Genomic DNA, 13530 nt, shown 5'->3' on the forward strand with positions numbered 1-13530 from the left:
TTCTGAGATATATGTATAAGGCTCTGAAAGTCAATTTCTAAGGTATTTTTATTCTTATCATAAAATTCCGTTTAAAACATAAGCAATGTAAAATTTTTTTTATCCAAATGAATGAAGTAAAGAAAAAATACCCTGTATCACTTAGCTCTACTTCCTTCCTGAAACATTATTACTGTTTCTTTTTTAAATCTCTCATACACTTTCTCATGCATTGACTAACCCTATAAAACCAAAACAACAAGCATCTATGTTCTCATTTTTTTTTTTTTTACAACTCTTAATTTCTTGTTCTAATGAAATATGCCTGGAATAAACTAAACTTCTCTGGTTTTACTGAAACTCATCAACTTGAATAGATGTATAATGCCTGAATGTGTGCATTTCAGGTTTTTAAAAAAAATGACTCGTTAAAAAAATACAACATTTAAATTAGGGAGATTATAAAATCAAATCATACAATTTATCTTTCTCAGATTGTACAATCTTGCTAGATTCATTTAGAAGCTGGATGTGTAGCTCAATATCTCTATTGGTCCATGATGCTGTGATTTTTTTCCTCCACAAAAATTATAATAAAAACAATTAGAAAAGTAACAAATACCTATTGCAAAATATTTAACAAACACAGAAAAGCATATAGGAGAAAAAAAGGCCTACTCCAGTACCTGTCCTGAACCTCTGTTTCAATATAGTTTAGGAGTGAAATAAATTGAAAAGTTCAAAATCCCCTGGTCATATCACAAAACAGGAGGCCCCACAAATGACAGTCTGTGTCCTAACTGCCTTCTAAGGCACAGCTATATCAAGCCATGTTCATTTCTCAATTTTTAAGCTCAAAGCTAAACTGTGCTCTTTTAGAATGCCACACAATTACTCCTTCTCTTCTCTTATTTTTTCTTATTTACAGCACTGGGGATCGAACCCAGGGCCTCCTGCATGCTAGGCAAGTGTTCTACTACTGAGCTATACCCTCAACCTCTGCTCCTTCCTGTCTACAAAATTTATTCTCCTCTAGAAGGCCACTTTCTGAGTTCATCCAAATTTATTATATTAATTTCTTCATGAATTAATGGAAATTGACTCTAAAACATGATATTTAATCCAACTGGAACATTCTGCTAGGATCAATTATTTTAAGCCACGATCTTATCTGACTGGCCAGATAAGATTTTTTCATCAATTCACTTTCATTTACATCTAACCTCTGGAGTTCTAGTAAAATTTATACTTTAGGACACAAGCCACATGCTGCTTTTGTTAAAAAAAAAAAATCTAAGTTACTTTCTTACTGAAAACTCACTCAGTGTGGAAAGTCTGCAGCATGCCTTTCTTCTCGCTGCTAGATCAGCTCCACTTTTTTTTTTTTTTTTTTTAAAGGCAGTTTTGTAAGACAGGCCAAGATGAATTTCATCTGATATTCATATAGTATAGAGGCCAAAATGCTTCTGAATTTCATTTTGAGAGTCAGAGTGCTAGTTTTCAAATAGTAGTGGTAGCAAATATTTTACTCCAACCAATGTATTTTAAAATATATAGGTAGGGTGTGTGTGTGTGTGTGTGTGTGTGTGTGTGTGTGTGTGTATCAGAAAAGTAAGGGTTTGCCTGGATGTTGGTTGAGGCCAGCTCAAGCAGGGTGGCATGAAGCACTGGGAGTGTGTCCCTCATTTCTCCTCCCCTTCCCCTGCATCTATAACTTTATTTTACAGCCTCACTCTTATGATAAGACTCAACTGTTGCTGCTACTACCCAAGACCCATCTCTGCAAAGAGCCTGGTAGTCAACAGTCTTCCCTTCCTGTGAATTTTGCTTCTGCTTGTCCCTCTCTCCTGAATTACTACTCACTCCTTCATACTGGATCCTATCTCTGGAACTTCTCAAACTGTGGCTGGAGGAGCAGACTTGTTTTTGTTAAAAATTCCAACCTCACTGATACCTTTAAAAAATAATAAAAAACAAGCAGTAGAAAAATGGTTCTTTGCTTGCATGTCTCAGCAATGCCAAAATGCTATAAAAATTTCAATTTCCAGCCTATCACTTTCTGTACTGTTACAAACATTTTGCTGCTCATAGAGCACAGTGACAACAGCTTTGCAACACTAATCTCTCTTCTTGAGAAAGCTTTCCTCCTCCTGTGTCTCAGATTCACTGATCAGCAATACTTCCTGGGAAATCTGTCATCAGATACCACCTCCTTTTCCTTGCCCATCTCTAACTCCTTCCTAAACCCACCCTAGCTGGGATTCCCTCCCCTCACCTCTACTGAATCCACTCATACTAAGGTTCCCATGACTAATATACTGCTAAATCCAGAGGTTATAATCAGCCAGCACATCTGTCCCTGGTATTAAAGTGGCAAAATATGTCCAGTCACCTTCCTCCTCTTTCTGTTCTTTCTCTAGGCAATCTCATCAAATTCCATTCATTAGTCAAAAAGTCCTGATCTCTCCCCTGAGTTTTCAGACTGACACACCCAATCTCCACTTAGTCCTAACAAGCATCTCAAATATAATATGCTTCAAACAGAACACTGATCCACCTTCAACCCTTAGATTTTTCCCTTGGCAAAAACTGACTGGCATTCAATTAGCTCAGTAAAAACCTAAGAATTATCCTGATTCTTCTCATTCTTCCATGTCCACATTATCCCTCTGTAAACCTCATCCACTGTACCTCCAATTATACCTTCTATCTTCCCATTTTCCCCATCTCATCGAGTCATCACCATCTCTTACTTGGGACTCCATTACCTTAGCCTCCCAAATCCCTTTTTTCATCCTTGACTCCTAGACTATTCTCCATACACAGAGATATCTCAAAAATATAAAAGAGATTATCTCTCTCTTGTTTAAAATCTTTTTAACAGCTTTCCAAAACTCCTAGGATAAAACCCAGACTCCTGACCTGACCTGAAGGTCTTCCTTCTCAGCTTCTATTGGTCGCTCCAAGTTCATCTAATTTTACTCCCTCTTCCTTGTTTCTGCTCTTGACTTGGAGCTCTTCCACTTGCTGCTTTCTCTGACGAAATGTCTCTCTCCCTCTTCCAGAACACAGGCTGCATGCACAAGAGGGAGCCTCAGCTTTTTAGCTGCAGGACCCAGATGAGTATACAACACAATAGACGCCCAAGAAATACAATGATGACTGGGGGGATTATGACAGTGAGTTTGAATCCTCTGAGATACATGCACATACACATGAGCCCTGGAGGTGCAATTTTAAGTAAATTTTAAAGAAATAACTTCTGAAAAATGAAGATATTCTTTAACATTTTCTCTAACTAAATGGATCTTAATTAAATGCTACCATCACAAACTGAAATAAACCAAGTCAATTAAAAAACAAACAAGAAGAAACCCAAAATGTGAGGCACTGTAGCACCCAGGTTCACAGACTGAAACTGAGAAGTCAGAGTTATATTTACTTTATTGCAGACTCCTTTTTCTTTTTTTTTTTTTTTTACCTCTACTCCAGAAAATAATTACTAAGATCTTATTTGACCATATTAATTCAGATTTTCTTGCCCTTAATCCTGCTCCCTTAAATCCAGATCTAGTTTTGATTTTCTTTTTTCCCCTCAGCTAGTAATATTGCTAAGCTCTGAGCCTACTCTCTGCTTCCACTATGGGACATGGAGTACAAGGTCCTTTTCTGGTATTCTTCTTTTAAATACTCAGTTAACCTAGATATCACTCTAACGGGAGCAACTAACATGAACGGCTCTCTACATCAAGGTCTATACTTGGGCTTTGGACATATAACTTGTTATGAGGAGGTAAACATGAAAACAAGCTTGCCTTCTCAAGGTCTTCTCAGAGTTACTTCAAATGTTCTGACATTAATCCTCTAACACATCCAGTTACCCTGTGAATGGAATCTGATCGCTTGAGTAAAAATGAAAAACATGTTATGTTTCAAGAAATATACGAATTCTTTTCAGCTTACTATGTTTTTAAAGAGGTTGCATTAGTACTGTGTAGAGGACCAAGAACTCAGGAGACCTAAATCTTATTGCTGTTACTAATGCCTTCTCTGAGTTTAATTTGAGTTTCTTTTTCTTTTGAAGAACCATATTTCTAATCTATGAAATTAACAAGGTGTTGCACAGTCCACGAAACCTTGAGGGTTGTCCCTTAGCCCATGTCAAGGGATCCAGGTCCATATCATACAAAGATTGCCACTGCCTCTCCAGTACTGGTGTTTGCAGGAAGGATGCTAAAGCTACAGTGGCTAACAGAGCAGGTGCTTTAGCAACTCAAGGCAGTACACCAGAGTATACTAATGGTCATTGCAATCTTTGCTGCCATGCACTTGCAGTTAAAAAAAATGCCTATTAATTTTATTAAATCTTGAGTGCTCTAATACTCTGGGTAACAAAATGAAGCACTTGGAAATTAATAACAGGAAACTAAAAAATCTAACTAAAACTTTAATTCATTCTGCAGAGATGAGAAGGTAGGAAGTGAATAATGAGAATAGAATGTAATTGTATAATAGTGTAGAATACACTATGTCACAACATGTCACTAAAGAATACTACGTGAAATTTGCTAAGTATCTTTAAAAAAATTCAATGTCTTATGTTTTAGTAGTACTTGAAATTATTGATTTTAGTGGTGACAATGGTAATATAGTTTTGATTCATTTTTTCATTTGTAGGAATTTCCCCTATTTACATAAAAATCTTATAATCTTCACTATAAATAGTAAAAAAGCTTATAAGTAGAAAATGCATAATTTTGTTAAATATTTAAAAAATCATGATAAAGTTCCATAAAAACACCACCAGGGAAGAATAGGATAGTATCCTCCTATTTAGGAAGAGGGTTTTCTTTGGTAGATTGAGAAGAAAGGACATTTAGAAGGTTATATAATAGAAAGGCATAGAGAGTAAAATTACCATTACTATTTTGCTTAAAATAAGATGAATCTTACTTTTGAGTCCAAAATGGCACTTAGAATACTATGTTTATTTTATGACCATGTCTTTCATCTAAGATCATTTTTTTTTTAAAACAACTAACACATCCATATGGTTCCAAAACCAAAAAGTATGAACTATCTTCCTGCATACCCCCTGCCCAGACCCCTTCCCCACTGCTTTGTGAATGTCTTGTTTACCTTTTGGGAGATTTTTAACTCATATAAGCATTATTTAAACCATTAACAATATTAATTTAACATTTAATAACTGTTGTAATATTTATTATTAATGTGATATTTAACATTTAACATCATTATTTACTAATATTTAACATCAAGCAATCTTAATTGAATCTAACATATCAGTAGGACTCAATGTATTTAATAATATTAATTTTATCCAATTTTATATGTTAGAACTTTTTTTTGAGTTTATACATGGAGCCTTTCTTTGCTACAGTTGTGGAGAAGTCCACTGTATGGCTCTTCTCAGATTTACTGACCTGGTCTCCTACTAAAGGACTTTACAGTTATTTCTAGTTTTTAGCTATTAAACAATATATTTTTTTTTTTAAATGAGAGAAAGCATCTATTTACAATAAATATAAAATCACAACAAACTATAAATTTAAAATATTATAAATACCACAAAATCCAAATGAATAGCATAATCATATTTTTAAATTAATTAATTCCTTGAAACACTTCCATGGTGCTTTTTAAGTAATGCTTTGAGCAAGAACTTTGTACAAAGTCATTTTGCATTTATGTACTGATATCTCTGAGCTGAATCTCGAGAAAGAGAAGACATTATAAAGACAGGAGCTGAGTCAACATATGTAAGTATTTCATATTTTCATAGTCATTTCTAAATCACTATCCCATAGAGGTCATATCAATTATGGCAGGTAAAAGAGTGTCTATTTCCCCAAATCCTTGACAAAACCTTCTAGATTTGTTCTAATCTGGTAAGTAAAAAATATTATCTCTGTGTGATTTTCTCACATTTCCTTTTTTAAAAAGTGAAGTTCAATGCACTTTCTTAGCTAAGACATATTTCCTTTCCCCTGTCTGGTTCCTTGCTGATTAACCTATTCAACTGTAGGTCTTTTCTTAGTGATTTCTAGGAGGACCTCACATGTTTAAGACCCTTTGTAATATGAACTGTAAATATTTTCCCATTTATCTTTTTTTTTTTACTTTTATTATATTTTGGCCACACAGAAATTTATCTATCTAAAGCCCAACATTTATTAATCATTTCTTTTGTGCTTTGTGGGTTCTGTTTAAGAATTAGAAAGTTCTTCCTAACTTGAAGTTAAATAATAATTCCTCATGTTTTCTTCTAATACTTTGAACTTTTTAGAAAAATACTTTGAATCTTTAATTTGAAATTTGATGGCATTAGATGGTAAAACATTTTTCCCCCAGGTGGCTAATTTATTGTATTTTTGCCACTAATTTTTAATTTGATAAACAGAAGAAAAAGTAGTATTACTCCCAAATTTTGAGAGAATTTTTAAAGGAAGCAGACTATTTTATTTTAGATTTTTATTTCTCTTTTAGATCTGACCTAGGTGGTCCATGTTAGGAATGCACTCCATGATGTTACAGAAAATAGGGTAAAAGAGCTGGGGCATTTCTTTCCAGTCCATTTCTCTTTCACGTACATGTTTATCCACATATATGTGTGTACATATGCTTTTTAAACTCATTTTATTGTATTTCTTATTTAATAGTCATTCAATGGCTACATGGTATTTTGCATTTAAAGGTACCCTACTGTAACCATTCTCATCCAACAGTGGAGTATCAATTTATTTCTAGATTTTTATTAGTATATGTAATGCTGTATGGATATCTTTGTAGTTGAATTTTTATTCATATTCCTTAATTATTTGTGCATAAAAACTTGATAGTGATAGAATTACTGGGCCAGTAGGTCTGATAGTTTTAAATTACTGGTAACACTGCACAATTCACAGCGCTAAATGCTGTGTCATTTCCATAAAAGGCTTTACAGTGCTATGTTTACACTTTCCAATTAACAGGTAATCAAGTATTATACTATTAATTTATTTGGCATTTTAAAAATTTCAAATATATTTACTAGTTATTTATATTCCTTCATTTCCTTCTCTCCTTCCTTTTTTTTTTCTTCTTCTTTTTTTTAATACCAGGAATTGAACGCAGGGGTGCTTAACCACTGAGACACATTCCCACCCCTTTTTATTTTTTATTTTGAGACAGGGTCTCATTAAGTTACTAGGTTGGCCTTGAATGTGCAGTCTTCCTAGCTCTGCCTCTCAAGTCACTGGGATTACAGGTGTGTGTCACTGTGCCTGGATATATTTCTTCTTTTAAGAACTACATGTTTTGCTCATTGTCCATTTTTTCAGGTTAGTGAATGGCAGTTGATGTATTATAGTCACCAGTCCTTTGTCTACTTGATTTGTTGCCTAAATTGTCCCCTAGTTTAAATGCTTTTCAATTTCTTGACATTCACAAAGTTGTGTAGCAAAATCTATGTTTTTATTTGTTACTAAATCTTCCCCATTCCAAAAACATGAATTCAGCTAAATTTTGTTCTAGGACTTTTGTTCTTTCATTTTCACATTTAAATGCTTACTCTCTTTAATATTTATTTTGGCCTAGGGTATGACATCAGTATCTAGCAAACATTTTGACATTTGTTTCATCATTATTTAAGAATTTAACTCTCCACATAGAATGCAAAACCTAATTGTTTGCAACTTATGTTTGCTTCTTTTATTAGTCCAAATTTTGATTTTCAATGTTTTAAAGTGTCAAATCTTGGATTTATTTATCAATTCTATTCATTAATTGAGGACTTTCTTTCCTTTTGCTTTCTATTGGAATATTTGTGAACTTGCAATTATGTACTACTAAAACTATTTCTGAGCCCATCCTTAGTTAACTAGGTTCTTAATTATTTTATTATTGTCATTAAAAAAAACTTTCTGAAATGAATTGTACCTTTATCTTCATTTATTTTCTTATATTTTAATAATAAAAATATTTAAGTTCTATGTTTTTCTAGAAGACAAGTGAGATGTTGGCTATATCATGTTGACTTTTGCTATAAAGTGTTCCCACAGCTTTTTCTAAAAGGCCTAGAATTGAAATTTTGACCCAAGTGTTACTTAGAAAGTATAAATATATTCATGTTAGCTTTCAAAAGTGGTTGGCTTAAATTTTTTTTATTCTCATTAATACCTATTTTTATTGCACTGAGATCTGACAATGTGGCATTTATAATTTCTTTTTACATTTTAAAAATTTTTTAAATCTTTTAAAAACTAAATAGGAATAAGTTTTATATTATCCTAACTTCTTCCCCATCAACATCATCAAACACTACTGTGTTGGATGTTCTAGTCACATATCAAAATATTCAAGTAAAGGGAAAATGCAAAATAACACTTTAATTAGAAAAGAAAGATGTTACCTGAAACATATCTGTGTCTTTATCATGTGTGTATTCGACCACCACAGTCTGATTTCTCGACAAAGTGTAGGATATGCTGTGTTGACCTTTGCAGCTGATAGCCTGATCATGAAATAAACAAACAAACAAATAAATAAAACATTTATCAAAAGTTCATTTTAACAAATTATTACAGGTCTGTTTCTGGTTAGGATTCATTACTTTATCAGGAAACCTAGCACAGGACAGTGTTTTCTTCATAGTCAAAGAGTCTATCCCTGTGCTCTGTCTCCTGGATCACAGAGGAGCCAGTAGTCACAATTTTAGTTTTTTCATATATCCTGATGTGAACAATATTTTATTTAAATCAAATCAAAGCTATTTTACTAGCTTGCACAACTTGATTTAACATTTCCAGAGAAACATAGTTTCTCCATTTATATAAACTCAATGATAGAATTTTTAAACTGAATATAGTGATTTATTTAAAATTTTAAAATGTATTTCACACAATAGGTAAGTCAATAACATTATGTTATGTTATTTTTCCTAAGATACAGAGATTATAAGCACAGTATTATAAGCACTGATTATAAGCACTGAAAAAAATTGTCAATGCTCTGTAAGGATTTCTATATAATAATACACATGTGCTAATGACAGCCACATCAATATATTTTAATGAGTTGATAAATAAGGTAGTTAACTTGTCTTTTTTTCTGTTTTAGACTAAGAACAATTAATATTCTTATTCAAATAACATAGAAATAGTGAGATAAGATATTGCTCTTATTTTCTCCATAATGATATATTTAAACACATCTTAAATTGTGGTCATATACTTTTAATATTTCTAAATTAAGAAAGGTATTGATTTAAATTGTACTTCCAAGTTATTTCAATTACATTTCTCCATTACTTTTAACTTAATCTATCTTCATTTCTACTCTTTTAAGTAAAATAAAACTTTAATAAGCCTTTCTATTAAATATTTATTTAATGATGACATTGTGTGAAATCCAGAAAACATATGGAAGTAGCTGGACATATACAGCATGTTAATGAAAATGTACTCTGTGAACATTTATATTTGACTACTACAATTGCCTAGAGCAATAAATAGTACAACATTCCAAATCATCTTTGAAGTGAACCTGGTTAATCTCATGATTATTTAATCACTTGCCCTAAGGAACTTTGTGATTGAATTGATGTTTTATTTTACATGTTATTATGAAGATAATAAAAGCATTAAAGATAATACAGATCTTTAATAAGTTCAGGAATCTGAAAAATAGTTCTTAAACTATTTAACTTCATTAACAAATAAAATCTTCTAAATTTTCATTGATCTGAATCAGATAAATTCCATAGTGCTGGTGTAACACTGTCTGAAAGCCAAATTATTTATTTATTTATTTATTTATTTTTAAATTTTTATTGTTGGTTGTTCAAAACATTACATCGTTCTTGATATATCATATTTCACACTTTGATTCAAGTGGGTTATGAACTCCCATTTTTACCCCACATACAGATTGCAGAATCACATCGGTTACACATCCACTGATTTACATATTGCCATACTAGTGTCTGTTGTATTCTGCTGCCTTTCCTATCCTCTACTATCCCTCCTCCCCTCCCCTCCCCTCCCCTCTTCTCTCTCTACCCCATCTACTGTAATTCATTTCTCCCCCTTGTTTTTTTTTTATTTCCCTTTCCCCTCACTTCCTCTTGTATGTAATTTTGTATAACCCTGAGGGTCTCCTTCCATTTCCATGCAATTTCTCTTCTCTCTCCCTTTCTCTCCCACCTCTCATCCCTGTTTAATGTTAATCTTCTTCTCATGCTCTTCCTCCCTACTCTGTTCTTAGTTACTCTCCTTATATCAAATAAGACATTTGGCATTTGTTTTTTAGGGATTGGCTGGCTTCACTTAGCATTATCTGCTCTAATGCCATCCATTTCCCTGCAAATTCTATGATTTTGTCATTTTTTAATGCAGAGTAATACTCCATTGTGTATAAATGCCACAATTTTTTTTTATCCATTCATCTATTGAAGGGCATCTAGGTTGGTTCCACAGTCTTGCTATTGTAAATTGTGTTGCTATGAACATCGATGTAGCAGTGTCTCTGTAGTATGCTCTTTTTAGGTCTTTAGGGAATAGACCAAGAAGGGGAATAGCTGGGTCAAATGGTGGTTCCATTCCCAGCTTTCCAAGAAATCTCCATACTGCTTTCCAAATTGGCCGCACCAATTTGCAGTCCCACCAGCAATGTACAAGTGTACCCTTTACCCCACATCCTCGCCAGCACTTGTTGTTGTTTGACTTCATAATGGCTGCCAATCTTACTGGAATGAGATGGTATCTTAGGGTGGTTTTGATTTGCATTTCTCTGACTGCTAGAGATGGTGAGCATTTTTTCATGTACTTGTTGATTGATTTTATGTCCTCCTCTGAGAAGTGTCTGTTCAGGTCCTTGGCCCATTTGTTGATTGGGTTATTTGTTTTCTTATTGCTTAATTTTTTGAGTTCTTTGTATACTCTGGATATTAGGGCTCTATCTGAAGTGTGAGGAGTAAAGATTTGTTCCCAGGTCGTAGGCTCCCTATTTACCTCTCTTATTGTTTCTTACTGAGAAAAAAACTTTTTAGTTTGAGTAAGCCCCATTTGTTGATTCTAGTTATTAACTCTTGTGCTATGGGTGTCCTACTGAAGAATTTGGAGCCCGACCTCACAGTATGTAGATGGTAGTCAACTTTTTCTTCTATCAGACGCTGTGTCTCTGATTTGATATCAAGCTCTTTGATCCATTTTGAGTTAACTTTTGTGCATGGCGAGAGGAGGGGATTCAGTTTCATTTTGTTGCATATGGATTTCCAGTTTTCCCAGCACCATTTGTTGAAGATGCTATCCTTCCTCCATTGCATGCTTTTAGCCCCTTTATCAAATATAAGATAGTTGTAATATTGTGGATTGGTTTCTGTGTCCTCTATTCTGTACCATTGGTCCACCCGCCTGTTTTGGTACCAGTACCATGCTGTTTTGTTACTATTGCTCTGTAGTATAGTTTGAAGTCTGGTATCGCTATACCGCCTGATTCACACTTCCTGCTTAGAGTTGTTTTTGCTATTCTGGGTCTTTTATTTTTCCATATGAATTTCATGATTGCTTTATCTATTTCTACAAGAAATGCCGTTGGGATTTTGATTGGCATTGCATTAAACCTATGGAGAACTTTGGGTAATATCGCCATTTTGATGATGTTAGTTCTGCCTATCCCTGAACAGGGTATATTTTTTTTTTATAAAGAACTATTTTCAATGTGACATAAGTGGATGTGGTAGACATATAATTTTAACTGGATTGTGGAAATCATTTTTTAATGTATACATATATCAAATCATCATATTGGGTACCTTGCAATATACAATTTTCAGTTATATCTCAGTAAAGCTGGGGAAGACTGCTAAACTATAATATGAAGATTTGGGGAAGATGGGAAAATGAGAGAAGAGAAACACAAGCCCTAAGTAGTGGTGAGTGGCTCTGAGGCACACATAATTCAAGCCTTGTAGGGGGCTGGCTGGTGCCCTTTGAGTCAGTGACATCCACCTGGAAGTCCCTTCCAGTTCTGGCAGGGATTTCTCTGAGGCAATGCCAGAGAGGAGTCCTGCCTATTCAGAAGCCCACATACCAGCTGCACCTGCATGGTGCAGAGTATGGTGATGAGTTAGCCTGAGAAGACTGAGACCTAATTCAGAACTGGAATTTGGAGCAAAAGGTGGCAGTCAAAACTAGGGAAACTAAGGCCACCACTAAGATCCTCAGAAGTAGATGGAGAGGTGCAGATTTCCCTGATTACATGAATTAGGGCTTGCATGATCTTGTTTGTGGATATTAAACACTAGGGTGCGGTCAGAGTTAGGTGGCTGGGGGAAAGTATAGGAGCTATCTAGCTGGAGATCAATTTTCACTTTCTTTCTTGGGTTCTATCTTATACAGTGGTCTACAAGTACATAAAGCACTCATCCCCCCCTTCTTTTACTAGAAGTATCAATTTTTTAACAATATTTTTTAACACTTAAAATACGACTTCCTGGTAGGGAAGGCCTCATGAAAATTGGAAGAGATAGTAGAGGCAACCAAGCAGGGGGAAAGAAAAGGGGAGGGAAAGGGGAAATATTGAGGAACGATATTGGCCAAATTATATTGTTATTTTGGGTTCATGTATGAATAATGTAACAATAAATCCCACCATTATGTACAGTTATATTAATCAGAAATATGGTAATGAAAACAAATCACTTTTAGAAATAGATTTCACTGACGTGAATCAATTGTTTCAGGTATTTTGGAAATAAAAATTTCTCCAAAACATTTGTTTTGAAATCTATTTCTGAAATATCAGAAAGGAGGATAGGTAGATAGGCCTTCTTTTGACATTCACTGTAATTCAGTTCAAGCACAATTTCTATAACATAATGTTATGATCTTCCTACAAGCTTACTTTGAAAACTCAGCCTTTTAACATCATGAAGAAAATGGGCCCTAGCAGCATGTGGGATAGACATAGACAACGTTTCTCTCATGCAGCTGTGCAGAGAAGACGGCAACCTTCCCCACTCTCCCACACCAGGCCCTTTTGGATCAAGGTGTTTTCTTCTTAGTTGAGGATCTGGGTTTTTTCAGTTCTATGCTACTGTGTTACTGACTCGGCTCAGTTCAGCCAGCCTTTGCCATTCAGGAATGAGAATAGTTAAAATTGGTGTCCTGGTCCAACTTATAACTAAAAAAGGTCAGGGAGTTCTCTAAGTCTCCAGACTCTAAAACAAGCATGCTCCTGCCTAGAGTCCTTCCTTATGTGAACCTATATGCACACGAAGGCACTTACAGGGGTATGAAGTAAGTAATGGCAGCAGGAGGGCAATCCTACAAGATATCTCCAGGAAACCCATCTTCATGGCAGCCAAAGAGCTTTCATTCAAATTTTAAAGTATGTGGGAAAATTAATTCTTTTATTTGTTAAGAGGAAATGGGAGTAGCTCTCAAACACAAAGTAAACAAGAGAAAGTCAATAGAGAAATTAACTGGTTTCTAGAAAATATTAATTTTTATAGTTAGGACTTTGCCTATGTAGGGTAGGGGGCATATGACT

General features: G+C 34.2%; 1 protein-coding gene across 2 annotated transcripts in view; it reads right to left on the reverse strand.

The window, feature by feature from the left end:
* The window catches only part of Peli2 (pellino E3 ubiquitin protein ligase family member 2), a 174884-nt gene that overhangs the window by 11284 nt on the left and 150070 nt on the right, over positions 1–13530 (reverse strand). For both annotated transcript variants that reach the window (XM_076850452.2, XM_076850451.2), the window contains one exon: positions 8390–8491. In XM_076850452.2, the coding sequence (XP_076706567.1) occupies positions 8390–8491 (102 nt within the window). The remainder of the gene's footprint in view (positions 1–8389; positions 8492–13530) is intronic.

Source organism: Callospermophilus lateralis, chromosome 3, assembly GCF_048772815.1.
Source record: "Callospermophilus lateralis isolate mCalLat2 chromosome 3, mCalLat2.hap1, whole genome shotgun sequence".
Classification (NCBI taxonomy): Eukaryota; Metazoa; Chordata; class Mammalia; order Rodentia; family Sciuridae; genus Callospermophilus; species Callospermophilus lateralis.